The sequence below is a fragment of the Colius striatus genome, chromosome 18 (genome assembly GCF_028858725.1).
Source record: "Colius striatus isolate bColStr4 chromosome 18, bColStr4.1.hap1, whole genome shotgun sequence".
Classification (NCBI taxonomy): Eukaryota; Metazoa; Chordata; class Aves; order Coliiformes; family Coliidae; genus Colius; species Colius striatus.
In genome coordinates, this window is record NC_084776.1 from 1,051,634 (window position 1) to 1,070,027 (window position 18,394).

General features: G+C 50.8%; 1 protein-coding gene across 3 annotated transcripts in view; it reads left to right on the plus strand.

Moving 5' to 3' along the window:
- RPTOR (regulatory associated protein of MTOR complex 1) overlaps positions 1-18,394 on the plus strand; it is a 125,730-nt gene that overhangs the window by 65,619 nt on the left and 41,717 nt on the right. For 2 of the 3 annotated variants that reach the window (XM_062010874.1, XM_062010875.1), the window contains exons 10-20: positions 657-732; positions 3,328-3,429; positions 6,547-6,630; positions 7,933-8,043; positions 11,354-11,428; positions 12,020-12,085; positions 12,710-12,901; positions 14,058-14,198; positions 16,189-16,306; positions 17,612-17,752; positions 18,166-18,324. In XM_062010874.1, coding sequence (XP_061866858.1) covers positions 657-732; positions 3,328-3,429; positions 6,547-6,630; positions 7,933-8,043; positions 11,354-11,428; positions 12,020-12,085; positions 12,710-12,901; positions 14,058-14,198; positions 16,189-16,306; positions 17,612-17,752; positions 18,166-18,324 — 1,265 coding nt within the window. The remainder of the gene's footprint in view (positions 1-656; positions 733-3,327; positions 3,430-6,546; positions 6,631-7,932; positions 8,044-11,353; positions 11,429-12,019; positions 12,086-12,709; positions 12,902-14,057; positions 14,199-16,188; positions 16,307-17,611; positions 17,753-18,165; positions 18,325-18,394) is intronic. The other variant, XM_062010876.1, reaches the window with a different exon arrangement.

The window sequence follows — 18,394 nt, forward strand, 5'->3', positions numbered from 1 at the left end:
AGTGTGCATCCCTTCAGCCATAGGGTGGGTCATGTAGAACCAATCTTTGCAGACGAGGTTGCCACACACGCCCCAGCTCAGAGTTTGGCTGTTGGAGGTGAGGTTGCAGTTCCCTGTGTGCAGTGGCACAGTGTCTGTGTGCAGGCTGTGGAAGAGGAGCATTAGTGTGGTGCTGCAGGTGCACCCATGAATGGTGAGCTGGAGGCTTTGTCAGGAGTGTGTTGTCCTGAGTGCTCTGGCGTGACGTGGCTGCAGAGCAGGCTGGGGTTTGGCTGTGTGCTGGGGACTTGCAGCTAATCCAGGGCTGAGGTCATTTTGCTCGTTGGAGAACGTGTCATCCAGTTTTCATGAGGACAGGCAGACTCCAGTTCACTCTGGCTTCTTTCTGTGTTACAGAGGGGAGCAGTTTCTGGGATCTTTCTGCCTCAGCCAGGTGTTGGTGCTCAGCCTGATGCTGGACCTCACCCCTCATTTCTGGGTAGTTTCATCCATTGTACTCATCTTTCTGTTTTTAATGAAAGGGACTATTAAGCATTTCCAAGCCAGGCAACACAGCTTTGTCCTCACACTTGTGTGATCAGAAGTTAAGTTTACCTTGATTCTACTCATGGATAACTTGTAATGACTTCTCCTTCCACTTTCACCTTTTTCCTTAGGCAAGCATGGGACCTTGCAGTTGACATTTGCCTTTCCCAGTTACCTACCATTATAGAGGAAGGAACTGCCTTTAGGGTAAGTTGGATAATATCTGGAACTATTGTGTGCCCAGTTTAACCCAGTTCAGGGCATCACTTTTCCTTTGTTATCTTTATTTTTCACAGCTTAAGGGTTTATCCCTTTAGAAAATGGTAACTCTCAACTCAGAAGGAACAGACACAGAACTCGCAGCTCTTCCCTGTTGGATGAGATGTGTGATTCAGCCTGTGCCTGCTGCTCAGGAGGAAACTCCTACCAGCAGAAGTGACACCTGAGACTTGGTTCTTAGAGTTTCAGAGCACTCAGGCTTGACTAACAGTATTGTTACCAAAACCCCTCCTCCCAGCGTGCCATGGTGGCTATTGAAGTGGAAAACTTTATCTGAACGTTATTCTTGTTTCCAAATAACCAGAAGGTGGAGGCTGGGGTGTGTCAGAAGGTTTTCCTGAGCATGGTGTCCTTAATATGAGTCACTGGGGTTTTTTCCTACTTCAGTTAATCTCAGGGACAAGTAAAACTGTTGATTCTGTGTTTGTCTAAAATTGCTCTGCTCAGAGTGATCTTCCTGATACTCCTCTGAGATTCCATGAGCAGAGCCCTTTCAATACTACCTCCTGCACAGCCTCAGGCACCTTATCCCAGCCTGACGTTCTCTAGCTTTCCAGTAACATCCTTGCATTTTGTTTATGCCACCAAGCTTCCAGAAGGCTTTTTGGCTGTGGTTGCAGGTTGTCTCCAAAGACTCAAGTACAGCAGAGCTGTGCAGTTCTGTGCTGGGGGCAGGTGACAGAGATGCCCTGAGGCTTTTATCCTCCCACCCCTTCCATTCCCCGCTCTGTGCTGTGCTTTCAATTCAAACAAACATGATTTTTCCTCTCCTAGCTTATGTTCATTTTCATTTCAAGTCCCTGACAGTGTCAGTGGGTGCTTTTATACGAGCCTCAGACCTCACGTGGGGTGAATTAAAACGCAGCAGGTCTGTGTTGCAGGGTGAGCGCAGGCACATCCGTGCTGGGGGTTGTGCACGAGATCTGCAAGTCAGAGTGCTCATTCTCAACTAGCCATCGGTTCAGCACAGAGTGGAGCAATTTACAAGCAGCTTTTCAAGACTGATAAATGTAAACTCTTTAATATTTTGGCTGGAACTTGAGGGAGGTGAAACTACCAACACGTGCTTACAGCTGGGAGCCCGAACCCTGTGAGTTCCCAGGCTTGGCCGTGCTCAGCTCCTCTTCTGAGCTCTTCCTTACACCTGCTCTGGAGAGAGGGGAAGATATTAACCTGTTGACCGCCTCTGCCACCCACAGAAGGAGTATGAAACTTGGCTGATAGCTTGAGAGGGAGGGGAAGGGGTTTAGTTCCACACTGTGACAAACGGTTGGCGCAGACAGTTGCTGATCTATTCCTTGTGTTCTAATCAACGTTTTGCCCTCAAACCTCTTGATTTATGCCTGGTGAGAAGTGGTGTATATCACAGAAGGTGAAGTGCTGCTGGCCAGCAGTAATCCTGGGAGAACTCATCATTGGATGCAAGGCAGGGGAAGGGGTGCTGTGTTCCTGAGGTGAGGGCAGCCTGTTTCATAACTAGAGTGGCAGAGCAGCAATGGGTGTCTGGGATGTGAAATGCCTGGGTGAGTCACAGGATTACCTGCTGCCATCCATGTGCTGGCTGCTTTGGCTTTAGAGTCCAGCCTGGCCTTGGATAAAGCAATTGATAATCTCTTCAGGGCTGCTTTGTTTTAGCAGCACGTTATAAACCACGTGCATCTGACTTCTGCTTGTTCCTTAGGTGTTGTGTCCAAGTCAGACCTGGGAAACGGGATACCCTGATGGAGCAGGAGCTCAGAGGGCTCGGACAGGGCATTGGGTTACTCTCCCTCCTCCCAGCTGTGCTGTGTTGAGTCCAGTGCAGCTGATGGGTGTGAGCTGGTGGCTCTTCACCCCACGCACGTGTCTTCAGCAGGGCAAAGTCTATGAAATGCTGTAGCACTCTGGGTGGTGTTGTTTTGCTCATTTACCCACACTGCCAGGATATCTCTAATTGAATTAGTGGATTCAGTATCTTAAGTAAATGTTCTGATGTGTGTTTGGCTGTATGAAATCCTTCTGCTGTTGGGGGTGTCAGGAGTGATGGATAGCTAAATAAAGATTACGATGGAATTGAATTAAAAGCCTGATAAATAGGAAGCAGCCTCCTTACAGCTCAAACAAGCATCTGAATTGCTGCTGGTTTGCAGGAGAGCTTTGTGGCAGCCAGGGAAGGCTGAGATGTGGATGGACATGTTGGGTTGTGTTCCCCGTGGCCTGGGCAGAGGCAGCACCGTGTGCTGCGACAGGAGAGAACCAGCCCCCGCAGAGCAGAGACACCCTCTGCTGTTCTGCTGCCTGTCATGTTGAAAAGATTAGCCAGATTTCCCTAAGACTGTTTGTGGTGGCTTTTCCTGGTTTTCTCCTCTTTCCTTCTCCTTTTTCCCAAACATCTACAGTAGAGAATGCCAACAAAACGTGTGTCAGTGACAGAACCATGGGAGCCAGTGGATGCTGTGACTCTTTGCTCCACTTCTCTTTCTTTTTGGGTCTTTTTTTCCCTCTGTTTAACCTAACCCTGCCTCCCTGTTGTTGCTCCCCCAGCACAGCCCCTTCTTTGCAGAGCAGCTGACGGCGTTCCAGGTGTGGCTGACCATGGGCGTGGAGAACCGCAACCCCCCGGAGCAGCTCCCCATCGTCCTGCAGGTGCGTGGCCAGGCTGGGCTGGGCACCCCAGGCATTGGGGGGATGGACCCCAGGCATTGGGGGATGGCACCCTGAGGCTGGCAGGAGCTTTGCTGCAGCACATCCCCTGTGCTGTTCCGACTCCTCCTGCCCACCGAGTGCTCTCAGCCAGATGGCTTCGGGTACAGGAATGACATGGGCTCCTTCAGGATTAATTAGAGCTGATTGCATGTTTACTGGACCTGTGCAGGTGAAGACAAGGTGCTTTTCTTCCCCCATACCTTCACTCTCCATTGAGCAACACTACTGCCATGGTCCATTTGCAGCTTCATCAGTATCAGGCTCTGCTGCTTCCTCTTCTGCTCTGAAGCAGCGAGACTTTCTCACAGAGCAGCACATCTTTGTGGTCTTCTCCTGTGGTATCTCCTCTTACCTACCAGCTCTGTCAGGCAGAGGCTTTATCTTTTCTCTGTTTTCATGAAGTGGAAGTTACTGCCTTGTAAATAGTTTGGAAATGGCTTCTTTACCTGTCTGGTGCAGCCTGGAAAGTGTTCCCTTTAATGTGATGCTGAAATTTTGCTGCAAGAACATAGAAATAAGTCTCTGCAGACCATGCCTGGAAGGAATGTAGAGTTCTGGTGAGCATTTGCTCAGACTAGAGGAAGTTCATATGTATAAAGGAGAAATAAATCTCAGAGAAACACAACAGCTCATTTCAAATAACGTTTTATGGCAAGGCACATATTACAACAGTCATCTGCTCCTGCCCTCTCCTCCCCAGGAGTTTGTATTGACAGGAATATAAACCCTCATCAAGGTAGCTGTGTTCTCCACCAGGCAGCAAAATTCCAAGTCTTTTGTTTTAAAGGAACATTGTTCTAGTCACTTGTACAAAGACATGTGATTCCTTTGGCTAAATGTGAGAAGACTCACCTTCCCTCTGCTAGCTGCCAGCTTGTTTTGTGACTGACAGCACCATCAGTCTCTGTAAGACCAAATCTTCATTTCCCTGAGCCTCCCAATCCTTGAGAGATCAGTTGGGTGAACAGATGTGTGGTTTATCTCTGTCACAGCAGTAGAAGGCAGGGTTCTACCCTAGCACCAACTTTACTGCTTTCCAGTGAGTTATTTGGCACCAGAGGGCCATGCAGGGAGCTTAACCTTGCAGTGGAATTGAGAGATCACCTGGCAAAGGAACCTGCTTTCCTGCCTGGAAGAAAAGTTAGCTAAGACAATGTAGTTATAACTAAAGCACATTAATTGTATAGTGGAATAAGATTGGTTGTTAACAGGTTTGAGATACTTTGAACCAGACACCAGCTGATTAAGAGAGGGAAGGAGGTGCCTTTCAGATCCCTTTTGAGTGTCTTTTTTGCTCTGAACCCTTGGCAGTGCTTAGACAAGTCTCTGGAATTGACATCAGTTTTGGCTTCAGGTTATTTTTGCAAATCAGTTTGGGAAGTGGGAATGTGAAAACCTGAGAGACTGATGGCTTTTGTTTAGCTTCAAAAATAACGAAGCAAAGCTTTTAAAGTAAAAGACAATTGAGTTAAAGGTCCCTGTGGGATGCTGGCAGTGCTGAGATGTGGCTTTGGATCCTCACCTGGAAACCCTTTTCAGTTATGTTCATTTTTTCTCTGGCTATAGCAGAAGCTGTGGATTTCCTTGCTTTTTTCTGAAGGTCAGATGATAACAGCATTGTCCAATCTGTCAGCCTCCCATTGCCCGCATAGGCACCAGTGCCAAACACGGTGCAGTCTGTTGTTTCAGCCCTCCCCAGCTTCCACTCTGCTCTGGTTTCTGTTACTGCTTTAATCTCCAACAGCTGTCCCTGGGATTCCTGTGCTGGGCATCTTTAAAGCACAGTGTTAATTGTGCCAAGTTCTGCACTAAGTTTATGGAATAGGCTGGTGCCAACTAGGGCAGGATGACCAAAATCCTTTCTCTTATGACCTGACCTGAGATCTGAGCTCCAATAATCAGGAGTGAAACGATTAGATAACATACCCTGTCCTCATCTTCTGCACTCTTTCAGCACAGCTTCAGTACCTAGCATCAGTCATCCACGGTGTGAGGCATCAGCCAGGTGATTCAGTTGTTCTTCAATATCAAACACGAACCCCGAGGTGATTGGAGTAGGCAGCGTGGAAAACCCTGCGGAGGGGCTGGAGCTCCGTCAGCGAGGCTCTGTCCCCGTGCTGGGGGTGTTACTCAATTTAAAGTGAGGATTAAACGTTGCATTCCAGTATCTTACATCTGTTAAGGAGATTAAGGGCCGAAAGTCAGTCAGTTGGTGTTTCAGGGTGTCGGTGTCAGCCGGGGAGCCGCCAGCTCATTATCGGCACACGGCTTTAATGGGATTTTTATTAACGACTGCTGTGACCTTTTGCTTCCCTCTAAGTCTCTTACATCGATTTGCCAAGGAAAGCAAAGCCTCTTTTTCTACTTGTGAGCTGTTTTGAGTAGTGGGAGGCTGTGCCTGTTGCTCGCCTTCCAATCCCTCCTGCGCACAGAGGTTCCCCCGCAGCAGCTCTGTGGCCTCCACGGGAGCTGCCTGCACCCGGCAGAGCTGCTGTGGGGGAACCTCTGTGCTTGGGAGAACGCTGAGCAGAGGGACCCAGCGCAGCAGTGACGCGGAGCCTGAGGATAACTGCGCTGCTCAGGAGGCGCTTGTGTGTCTGCAGAGGCTTCCTGGGGCACGGCATCGCCAGCAGGCACTCAGGAGCCTCCACTGGGACACAGGGAAGAACTCTGCTGGGAGACTGAGGGAGCCCTGGCCCAGGCTGCCCAGGGAGGGTGTGGAGGCTCCTTCTCAGGAGGTTTCCAACCCCACCTGGACACGTTCTTGTGCCCCCTGAGCCAGGGGAAGCTGCTGGAGCAGGGGCTGGGGCTGCAGCAGCTCTGCAGGGCCCTGCCAGCCCCCAGCATTCAGGGACTCTGTGATCAGGAGGAGCAGGAACCCACTGGTGACTGTTCAGTGGGGTGAACGTTGTCAGCAGCCAGGGTTTGTCAGGTTTCCATTCAGACCATCAGTTTGTTCAAAGCGCTGTTGCCATCCTGAGCCCCTCTTGCCTTTGCTCTGCAGTCAGGGGGATCTCTGTTCCCCTCAGCAATAACCCTCATCCCTCTCCTCTGCAGGTGCTGCTGAGCCAGGTACATCGCCTGCGGGCTCTTGATCTGCTGGGAAGATTCCTGGACCTGGGCCCCTGGGCAGTGAGCTTGGTGCGTGGGTGCTGCGTGGTGCCCTGTAGAAGCTGAGCTGGGCTCGGTGTGGGCAATGAACACAAATGCTGGTCTGTGGAAGGGAGATGTGGAGTACATTCCCCAGCTTTGACAGATGACCAGTGTTTTCTGTGTTCATGCGTGTGCAGTGAAGCAAGCAGCCCTAAAAGGAAAGTGGTTTGTAGTAATCAGAAAGACTGAGTGGCTGTACATTTGCATTACAGCACACAGAAGCTCCTTGGGAATAGCTTAGTGTAGAATATTGTGAGGGACAGAACAGGAAGAAATAGCCAGGACAAATCAGAAGGTTTGTGTGTAAAACAACAGACAAAGCAGCACAAATGCTTATCCTCTGTTCTCTCAGCTCACTGGCTGCATCATCATCTCCCTGCTCTCTGGATTTTATAAGCTCTTTTGAGAAGGCAGCAGCTGCTTGTACATGTTGGAAAGTGGCTGACACAGTGCAGATAATAAACAAGAGTTAAACAGAGAGCAGTTTAAAACACTGCTAGATGGATCTGTTGGTCAGTAAAAGTGATGAAGAGGCACAACCAGCTGGTCACAGAACAGCTCAGTGATGGGGCTTCTTAGTGATTTTCTTCACCTTACTCCCATCTCAGCCACAAGTCCCCTCTGACTGTGTTTGCAGGCAGCTGAGGCCTCGGTGGTAGGAAGAAGTGTATGTGAAAGGTCATTTTAAGGCTTCTGGGTTGTAAACTTCTATGAGGAGCAAAACCTAGCTGCAGGCCAGGCACAGTGGCCATTGCTCTGGCTGTTATGTGCTTTAGAAACCTTGTGGCCATGTCACTGGGTGATGCTCAGCTGCTGGGGGGGAGGTAACCCCCTGGGAGGCCAATGCTGCCGCCCCAACCCCCTGCCAGCCGCTGCCTTGAGAGGGCAACTGTCCCAGATCTCAGGTGCTGCGAGTCCTCCCCCCAGCACAGGCTCACCCCATGGAAAACTTGCTCGAAAGCCTATGTGAGGCAAGAGGCCTGTTTCATTTCCAGTGGGAAGGCTGTAATCAGGGAGCTTCTGCACTGTGTGTGCTTGGGAGGGTAAATGGCCCCATCTGAGAGCCCAACAGCTCCTGAAGCATGAAACAGCGCGAGCGCTGAATTAAATCCCAGTCTCCGTGGGCCAAATGAGCCTGAACAGATCTGGTGACAGTCAGAATTAAAATGAGCAACAGAGCAATACCCAGGGAGCTCCTCTTTACTAGAAATGTGTGAAATGTTTTCTGCCAGGTGTCTCATCCGTGTCTGTGCAGGGCCCCGGCGCTCACTGCCCTCTGCTCTTCCCCAGGCCCTGTCTGTTGGCATCTTCCCCTACGTGCTGAAGCTGCTCCAGAGTTCAGCTCGTGAGCTGAGGCCGCTCCTTGTCTTCATCTGGGCCAAAATTCTGGCAGTGGACAGTGTGAGTACTTGTGAGCTTGGCTGATTCCTCTGGGTTTCAGTGACGTGCCTTCCCCTGCCCTGCTGCCTGTTTGCTTGACCCAGGGGCTTTAGACTGGAGCCTTTCTCCTGAGGTGCTTGAGAAGCACCCTGCATTAGCTGGCACCCATCACACTCCCTCATTAGTTTATTTGACATCTCTGAAAGTGAGCTGCTGAAACTTTGTGGATGGGAACCTCCTGGAGGTGCTGACACCAGATAGATTGGCTGCCCACTTCTGTTGGTGTCACCTAGCTCCTCCTCTGGTTCTGGGGTGGATGTCCTCTAGGCAAAAGCCATCACTGGTTGCATCTTTTTGGGGGAAGATAGTGCTTTGCCTGCTGAGGTGGGGCTTAAAATGCACTTGTAGCTTCTGTCAGGTATTCCCAGGTGTGGGCACACACACACTCCCTCCTCTCCCTCAGATCATTCAGATCGTGACCAAGCTTCACTCAGGACCCTCCCTGGAGGAGCCAAACCAGCCTGTGGGGAGTCTTCAGACACAATTTTCCCAGAAATAAGTCAAAAGTCATTTTTGGTGACTTTACTCACAAACCTTGCTCCAGGGCTGTGCTGGTGCATTGCAGATGTGTGGCACAGAGGGATTGGCCCCCCACGGGAGACAGGTTATTCCTGGCACAGGTCCATGGGTTTGGGCTTCTCTACAGTAGTGTGGCACCTTTCTAGATGAGGTTTAAAAACTCAGCCCTGATTTTTACAGATAGCCTTAGCCAACCCTCTAGTGTGTGGGTTTGCAATAAGTAATTAAGCAGGTAAGTAACTGTGGCTGAGTTTGTGTGGTCAGGAGTGTGACTGTGGTTTGTGGGTGGAATTAGGTGAGCAATGTAAAATTGCTTGTTGTAGTGCACAGTTAACTGCAGGCATGATTATAAGCTGATATGAACTGCTGGAGGAAGTTGGATCTTGCTTATTTGGAGGTTTATTTTTGTTCTATCTCTCCCATTTCATTAAGCAGAATACTGAATGTGTTGGCTCTTTCCCCACTGTTGATCTAGCACTGTCAGGTTTAGCTTTATAAACACATTTTCATTAACATCCCAAGAGGATTTGGGAAAGCAAAATGAAAACTATTCATCTTAAAGCTACTCTTGGAAAACTTACTTTTGATGGCTGCTGCTTCTCCATGGCTGACACCTCAGCCCCAGGTATGTTTCAGAGCAGGCTCATGGATCATTTACATGAAGTGTCATGCCATCCTTCACTTGCTGTGGGGCTGAAGCCAGGCTGCCATCAGGATTGCTGCTGTCCCCAGACACTGGGGAGGTTTTTAGGGATGTTACAAGCACATAGGTTATATTAAGGAGAAAGCAGAGATCTGTGTGCTAGTCCCTCCCAGCTTGGGAGCTTTGTATCTTATGTAAGTTCTGAACTTTCACACCAAGCCTGCAGCTTGTTTTGGTCATGCTGGATTATTATTCACAAGTGTAGCTGCTTATTCCTTGAGGAGGAGGTGTTACTGATGCTGGCTTCCCATATTGTTCAGGGGATCTAAGCAGAGAGGGTTTAAGCAAGTGTGCTGATTATAGAGGTTGCCTCCCCCCCTCAAACCTCAGGTGTTTGGGTAAGGGTGGCAGCACAATAAATGGAGTGTGAAAGTGGGCAGCCTTCTCTTTGTGGTGTCTGTTTGCCTACATGATAGCCAAGAGACTGGGTTTTGTAAGGAGCACAAAGTATTCCCACTGAGACATAAAAAGGGAGGGAAAAGGGAAGCCTGTTGGGTTTTTTCTGCAGCATTACACAAGAGTGAGGAGAAGCCTCCCCTAGCTGCAGCCTGACATCAGCCTGGTCCCTCTGCTCTTTGGTCTGCCAAAACCAGCATCTTCGTTCCCTTCAGCAATAAAATATTCTCTTGCATCTCTGCCTTGCCATCCCCTCTCCTTTCACAGAATCAACAATTAGTTCCCTCCTTCACCTTCTACACCTGATAAAAAATAGATGATCCCATCTCAGGCATGAGGCACACAGCAGAGCCCCAGGGGAAACTTTGCCAAGTCAGTATTTCCTCCCTTCCCTTTCATAGTATGAATTCTTTTGGTTTGACCCTAATCTGTCAGCCCAAAGCCTGAGTTGGTGTGTGAGCAAAGCCAAGGTGTACACCACGTGCTTCACTGCCAGTGCTGCCCCAGGACAACCCTCCTTATCCTCCTTCCAGGCTTTTACAGGCAGTGGAGCTGCTCTGCAGTGTGTGGTTGTGTGTAGGAGGAGGTCAGGCTGCTACATGCTGCTGCTCTGCTGATGGAACATGTATTAGCACTTGCCCAAATAATACAGCAATTAGTCTCATTTGTGTAGAAGAGTTGAAATCCTGTCAAAGCCCAGCCCTGCCTGGGCAAGGGATTGGGTGAAATGTAAAGAGTGAATGTGTGAAGGATGAATAATCCCTCCTTTGGCCCACTCTGACCAGTGTGCTGGTGATGGGGGCCACTGCAAGAGGAACACGCTGTGGGGCAGTCTCCAGGAGTTGTACTGCACATCAAAGATGGCACTTGGATGTTCACAGGACACTGCCTCAGGCTGCCAGGCTGAACTGGGAAATCAGCCACACTGATAGAGAAGGAACAAGGAAGGACTGTCTGTGCCACCAGGCTGCACCTCCTGTAATCCTGAGGGTGGTAATTGAAGAAGGGTCACAGACCAAACACCCAAAAACATCCCTGGCTCTGCAGTGCTGTGGATAAGACTGAGTGGGGAGGGGACAGGAGGGACCCCAGAGCATCTGCACCAACCTGTGCCTCAGCAGCCCACAGTGCCCCCATACACCTGGACACACAGCACGAGCTGCTCCCTTGGCTCTTGGTGGCTGTACCGTCCTCCCAAAGGAAAGCTCAGGGCCTGGACTCCCTGCCTGGGGAACCTGGCAGCTTTGACCAGGATTTTACACTAATTAGGCAGAAATCTAACTGTACAACTAGAAGGTAGAGAGCAGCAGCTATCAGCAAACCTGATCTGTGTTAAGGTAATTGTCTGGACAAAAGACAACCAATTAATCCTCAGTTTTGCCTTTGGTGTCTCTCAACTACTGGTGAGGCTTTAAGGTGGGACAGAGAGGTGTCAAGTTTAACTCCTCTCCTGAGCAGGACGCCCCATTTCCAGGTGGTTTGCAGCAGTTCCCTCCTTCAGCTGCTGCTCGGGGCTGTCCCAGCAGGAGCTCTGGCTGCAGCTCCAGTGGAGAGCTCATGGTTCATTTGGCTTCTCAAGACATGGAACATTCATGTGACTGGAGGAAAAGGTTTTTTGTTGCTCTAGTCACCGTGTTTCTCTGTTTTTTGCAGTCATGCCAAGCTGACCTCGTGAAGGACAACGGGCACAAGTATTTCCTCTCTGTTCTGGCAGATCCTTATATGCCAGTAAGGACAAGTCCTCTGTGTTCAGGCTCTTGTAGACTTGCCTCAGCTTGTCTGAGCATCTGTTGCTGCTGTGCAGCAGGTGCCAGGGCAGGGCTGTGACACCCAGTGCTCTGCCAGAGGGTCACTGCTGGGCTGCAGAGACAGTGACCAGGGGAGCTGAAAATGCTGCTGCCAGGTTGCCTGGTACAGACAGCCAAGACAAACAGGACTTCCCAGACTTGGTGGAAGTCACAGAAGTACCAGTTACTCGTGGTGAGGATGGGAGGCAGCTCCTGGGGGTTGGCTCAGAGGCAGCCCAACTGTGCTGCAGCTTTGCTAATTCCCCCTGCAGGAGCTGTTTGTGTCTCCCTGCAGAGGGTGTTGCTGTGACTCCCCCAGAGCAGCAGGCAGAGGCTGCTGGGGAGGGTCACACTGGCAGTCTGATGAGGTGTCTCAGGGGTGAGGGGTGACAAGAGAACTCTAGCTTGCTTTCCCTTTTCTTTTGCCATGATGCAGACTGCACTCAGAGTAACGTCCTGGTTCACAGTCCTTGGGAGGTAGCTGTTGTCTGACCTGTTTTCTAGATAACAATTAGCTGTGTGTTGTTTTCAGGCTGAACACAGGACAATGACAGCTTTTATCCTGGCTGTGATTGTTAACAACTACAACACTGGACAGGTGAGTCCCAGCATCCTTCCTCCTTTCCTTCTCCTCTGCCTCTCCTCTGCATGTGCCTTTCCTGTGACAGGAGTGTCCTGGCTTGCAGTAAAGCACAGACCGAGCTGGGCAGCTGAGCTACAGGATTGCTTTCTGTTATTTTTGTGTGGATTAAAAGAAGAATTGACCTGGAAGTGTGAGAAATGGACCTGGCTCCTGGAAGGGGAGGTTAAGGACACAGGTCACCCCACAAGCAGCCCTGCAGCAGCACCCTGATGTGCTGGTGAGGACATGATGTGTGCCTCCTGTCAGGGGAAGCTTGATGGCTGTGATAAAGTTCTTGGGAAAGGTAAATGGAATGAGCCATAAACCCTGGGGCTGTGACAGGTGTAAGGAATCTTTCCAGTGAGCAAAACCAGGCTTTATGCATGACAGGAGGCGTTGCTATTGCTCACCTATGTAGCTATAGCAGTGTGGAGCTGACCTTCCCTTCGTGCTGCTTCCAAATGTGCTTTGTGCCAGAGTCCCTCTGGGCGCCCTGAATCACGGTTGTCTCTCGAGTTCTGTCTGTTTCAGAAAGCATCTTCTCTGCTGATGAGGTGGGAAGCTGCCATCCAAAACAAATGGCATCGATCTGTGTTTCAGGAAGCTTGTCTTCAAGGAAACCTGATAGCCATCTGCCTGGAGCAGCTGAGCGATCCGCACCCGCTCCTGCGCCAGTGGGTGGCCATTTGTCTGGGCCGCATCTGGCAGAACTTTGACTCGGCCAGGTGGTGTGGGGTGAGAGACAGCGCCCACGAGAAGCTCTACAGCCTCCTCTCAGATCCCATCCCAGAGGTAAAAATCCAGCTTAAGCAAACACCAGTTGAATTGTCAGAGTTTTGCCAGAGGGCCACAGGACTTGTTACAAAACCAGGGCCTTGGCGAGCGTTGTGCTCCGTCTGGCTCGAAGGAACATCGTGTTGCTGTTTCTGCAAATCGTACAAGCCCTGCAAGAGAAGTGACCAAAGCAATGCAGAGGAGCTTGTGCAGCCCAAAAGCCCTGGAATTCTGGCACCAGGGTTAGGAAACACCGTGGTTTTTCTTGCTTGTGTGTCAGGAGCTTGTTAAAAATGCAGCCGCAGAGCTCGGTGTGCTGCAAAGAACCCCCAGTCTTCTTGTCCAAGTATGAAAACTCTTCTCCTCCTGATATGTGTGAAAATGCATCTTTAGTTGAATGTGCTTTACCTTGGTGACAAACTCTGGAGAGCAGCGATTCTTGTGTGGTGATTGGCAGAGCCTGTCAGACCCCGGTGAGATTACACCGTGTGGGAGAGGCGAGCCTGGAGAGGAACACCACGGCTAAACATGCACTGATGAGAGATCACATTCCCCCTTGCATCCAGGCTTCCTGTCCCACAGCCTCCCATCCCTTCTGTGGCCCCTTCCTTGCCCATCTCTGTGCAGTGTGGGCGTGAGGCTGGGGCTGAGCACCCTCACAGACACCCACAGCTCTGAGATGCCCAGGGAGCGTTCCCACTCCGTGCAGCACATGCTGCAGCTGCCCATTGCCCTGGTCTCCCCCCTGCAGGCTCTGCCAAGGCAAGCTGTAAGATTACCAGGCCATCTGATCCCTCCATTCCTTGTGTGATCTGGCAGCATTTACCCTGATTTCAGCTGCTGCCTTTTCCCCTGTTTTCCCTCATCTTCTGCCTTACTAAAGGGATTCACATCCCAACAGGAGCTCCCTGTGTCCCTTGTTCCAAAGCCAGCTGGAAAAGCCACCCATGGGAAGGTCACTGAGTATGCTGGGATACCCCAGCATCTGTGAATAGTTATCACTCAGTGCCTTGCTGAGTCTGCTGTGGCTTCTACTCTCCATGGGCTTCCCCTTAACCCTCACTGTTACCTGACACAGTAGCCCACCTTTCCAGAGATGCCGTTTGTGGGGGTGGAAAAACATCCCACTGGCAAGCTGGAAACAAAGAGGCCAACGACTGCTGGTGTCTCCCAGGTTCGCTGTGCTGCAGTCTTTGCCCTGGGAACGTTTGTGGGCAACTCTGCTGAGAGGACTGACCACTCCACCACCATCGACCACAACGTGGCCATGATGCTGGCCCAGCTCATCAACGACGGCAGCCCCATGGTTAGAAAGGTATGGGAGGGACCTGGGGGTTCTGATGAGCTCTGTGCTGAGCCAGAGCACTGCGTTATCTCATAGGCTCTTCAGCTCATCTCACTCATTTGGATGTATCTGATTTGCTGTCAGGCCTGTGCACTGCAGCTCCTGCTGGGAAGCAGCACAGCCAGGCTCGTGGCCCTGGAGCCTTCTGGGCTGCTCCTGTTCCCACTTACCCTTCTCCAGTGCACCTCTTACAGCAGTGCATCTCCTCTGCAGTGCCAGGGGTAAAGTGTAGCCTGTCACTGTGTCCAGGTGTCGACAAGGTGGCTGTTGAAATCAAAACATTTCTGCTGTTGAAGGCTGAAGCTGTGATTTAACTCGTGTGTTCCCCTGAGCAAATGTCTGAGGCAGGAGCACCAGTCTCAGGAGCCCGAGGGAACCTTTACATGCTGCTCTTTGAATGTAAAGAGAGTGTAAAGGCAGGGATAAGCTCTTCCCTGTGAGGGTGGTGAGGACAAGTTGTCCAGAGAGGCTGTGGGTGCCTCATCCCTGGAGGCATTCAAGGGCAGGTAGGATGGGGCTTGGAGCAACCTGGGCTAGAGGAAGCTGCCCCTGCCCAGGGCGAGGAGTTGGAACTGGAGGATCTTTAGTATCCCTTCCAGCCCAAACCATTTGATGGTAAGGAAAGGGAGGAGTTGCACTGAAGTCTTTCAGATGCAGCAGACACTGAGCATTCTTGCTGGGCCCCTGTGCTGGTAACCTGCTTCTTTGCTTTGGCTGCAACATGAGAGGTTCCCAGGGTTTGAAAGCAATAGTGATGTGCTGTAGGAATGTGAGGTGAAGGGAGGGAAGGGGAGAGGGAGTGAGTGCTGTGGAGAGAACACGAGAGCTTTGTGCAGTCACAAGTTCTCACTGTTTCTAGAAACCACAGGGATGGATGACAGACTGCTTCAGAGTGCTCCAGGTGCTGGAGAATTACAGCTGCTGATCCACCATTGCACATTAATAGTACACTAAATAGTTTTTGACATTCTGGATTGTTCTTGATGGCTGTACTTAGGTGTCCTGATGCTTGTGTTTACTGAACTGGGACAGCAGTACCCTGACAGTTGTCACCAGCATTGTGAGGATTAAGTTTTGTTATCTCTCCCCAGCATTTAATCAGTTTAATTCAAGGGAGAAGTGCACATTCCACTACGTGCTCTTGGAGAGTCATAAATCTCTGTTTTGCAGATTAGTCTCCTGAACAGAGAAGCAGCAACCAAAGTCAGCTCTCCACCTCTCCCATTTGCTGCTTCCAAGTGCCTAGTGAGCAGCTCCTAACAGAGGGTCTGAACTTCACCTGCCCTCCCCACCCCAGTAATTCAGGTTCCCAAGGTGCAGCTCTGAGGAGGAGCAGACCGAGGGCCCCTTGCAGGGAGGCAGCACATTCTCATGTTAGTTGCTGACATTGCAGGGCAGGACGAGACCTGAGGAGGGTTCAAACAGCAGCTTTCCTCAGAGAAGAGCTGAGTTGTGTCCCCAGGGGCCTCATGTCAAGTTCTGTTTCCTTCAGCTCAGAGCAAATGCAGGACAGGCTGTTGGATGAGAGCTCTGCCCTGAGCATACATGTGCAGCCCAGGGAGAGGGTCAAGGCTGTGCCACCGAGGGCTCAGGACACCAATCCCTGGCACAGCTCGTTGCAGCTCTGCAGGAAACACAGCTTCTGGTGGGTGAGCCTGCTGCAGGCACAGGGGCAGAGGGAGCTGCTGCCAGTCACCAGTTCAGTACTTGCCATGACACTGCATCAGTTTGACAATACTGGGCAGAATCAAAGAGCAGTGGGAGAGAGAAAAGGCTTGTGAAGGATTAGATCTGAAGCAGAGTGCTCTGTCTTCCTCCAGTTCACCCCTGTGAAGGGAAAACCATGAGTCTGGATGGCCACCCAGTAATGCCACCAGTAGTGACCACGTTGTCCTGTGTTTCCCTCGCTCTGTTGTCTCTGACCTATGAAGCCACTGAACACCTGCCTCTTCTTCCCTAGGAGCTGGTGGTTGCTCTGAGTCACCTGGTGGTTCAATATGAAAGCAATTTCTGCACTGTGGCCTTGCAGTTCATGGAAGAAGAGAAGAATTACCCTCTGCCTTCTCCAGCTGCCACAGGTGGGTGGTTTGTGGAAGCGCTGGGGAACTTCCATCACAGGAGTTTGCCCAACACAATGAAACTCTTGCTGGTGGTGATTTATCAAGTGGCACCTCTGCTGCAGAGCCAAGTGACGTGACAGGCAGCTCTGACATCTGCTTAGCACTGTAATATATTGCTCTGGAGAAGTGCATCCTCCCCTGAGCCTCCATCCAAAACACAGCTGCAGCTCACCAGCAAGTCCTGGGGACTGAAATCCCCGTCGAATTCAAAGGGATTCCCTTCAGGTGGAGGTCAGTGTGTTTGTCAGGCAGTGCACAGGCTTACCAGGCTTTTTTCTCCCCTCAAATGATACCTGAAGCTTCAGTGTTGTGTTGACCTGATGGGAAGCATCATCACACAGCAGTGACCCAGCCACACTGCTGCAAAGCACCAGGCCAGGGGCGGTGAAGAGCTTCATGCTCTGTGCCTGTGCTCCCAGCCCTCTGTTGTGTCTGTTGCTGATGGGAGGACTGAAAAGCCCTGGTGTAATTGTTACTAACCTGGTACTTTCTTTAAATGTAAAGTACATTGGAAATCTTGAAGGAGAAGGGGATTGTTGCAACAGAAACCTGGGGACAAGAGCATGTGCTGTGTCTGCAAGGAGTGGCTTGATTGTCTGAATAACTGAAGCGTATTGGAAGATCAGCTTCTCCACCTTTGACCTTGTTGCTGCAGGAAATAAACATTGCATGCAGTTTCTATGGTGCTTTTCACAGAGTGTTTGTAGGTAGGATGCACTGGCAGCATTGGCCACACCACCATAACACAGCCACTTCTGCAGAGAAGCAACCCAGCTGTTCCAAAGCCGTGGCTCTGTGTGTGTGTGTTCAGGAGTGAAGGGGGAAAAGCTGAGGACAGTGTAAGTGGGTGAGATGTGACCAGGCCTGAAGTTTGGCCAGGAAACCAGAATTCTCATAACTCTTTAGAATGATAAACTGTAGCAGTTTGTTGATGAGCAGAAGCCAGACAAAAGGCTGCACAAGCTGCCTACTGACGAGACCTGGAGAGCAGAGTCATCATGCCTCTCAGGCAGTCCCCAGGCACTGGCAAGGCTCAGCTCACCTGGTCCTGTTGGATGTAGCAGAATCCCAGCCCAAGCAGGAGAGACACAAGGTCTGTGCCCACTGTGTGCACGGAGCATCCTCTGTCATGCCTCACCTTTAGCCTAACGGGCAGTGATTAGATTCTGGTAGTGCTGGTAGTGGTTCAGTTGCATATTTGCTGGGTGCTAAGGCTGGGATCACTCTGGCTGTGTCTGCAGTTGCTGAATTGTGTCTCCACAGAGGGTGGGAGTTTGACACCGGTGCGGGACGGGCCGTGCACGCCGAGGCTGCGCTCAGTCAGCTCCTACGGCAACATCCGAGCGGTGACCACGGCCAGGAACTTGAACAAGTCCTTGCAGAACCTCAGCCTGAATGAGGAATGTAAGAGAGACTTCAGCATTCTTTGGTTTTTCTTTACCTTTACCCCTTTCCTCCCCTCTTGGAAGCTGGGAAATGCCATGTGCAGGAGAACATGATCTGCCACTGACCCTTCAGCCAGCTCCAGGGGCTCGGGTGAGGAGCCTCACAATTAGTTTCCATTTTCTGGTCATTAGGATTGACTTTTCTGCATGTTTGGGGAATCAAAAGGTGCCTTCCAGCTTCCCAACACACACAGGTTTTTCACTGAATCGTTTCTGACCCCTTGGTGCTTACTCTGTATTCAAACACTCGGTGTCTAAAGGGAACGCTGTGGGTTTGCCAACACCTCCGTTCCGTGCTGCAGGGTTTAGAGGAGAGCTGCTATGCCTGGGCAGAGATTCTTGTTTCAGCACTTGCCCCTTTTCTCTTGGCAGCTGGAAGCTCTGTGGCATTTTCTCCTGGGAATCTCAGCACCAGCAGCAGTGCCAGCAGCACCTTGGGCAGCCCTGAGAATGAGGAGTACATCTTGTCCTTTGAGACTATTGACAAGATGAGGCGAGTCAGCTCTTACTCTTCTCTGAATTCACTAATAGGTGAGTAAAGACTCTCCCACCCTTCCTTCAGTGTCACCTTTCTTCATGTGCTTGCACTGGCTTTTGTGCA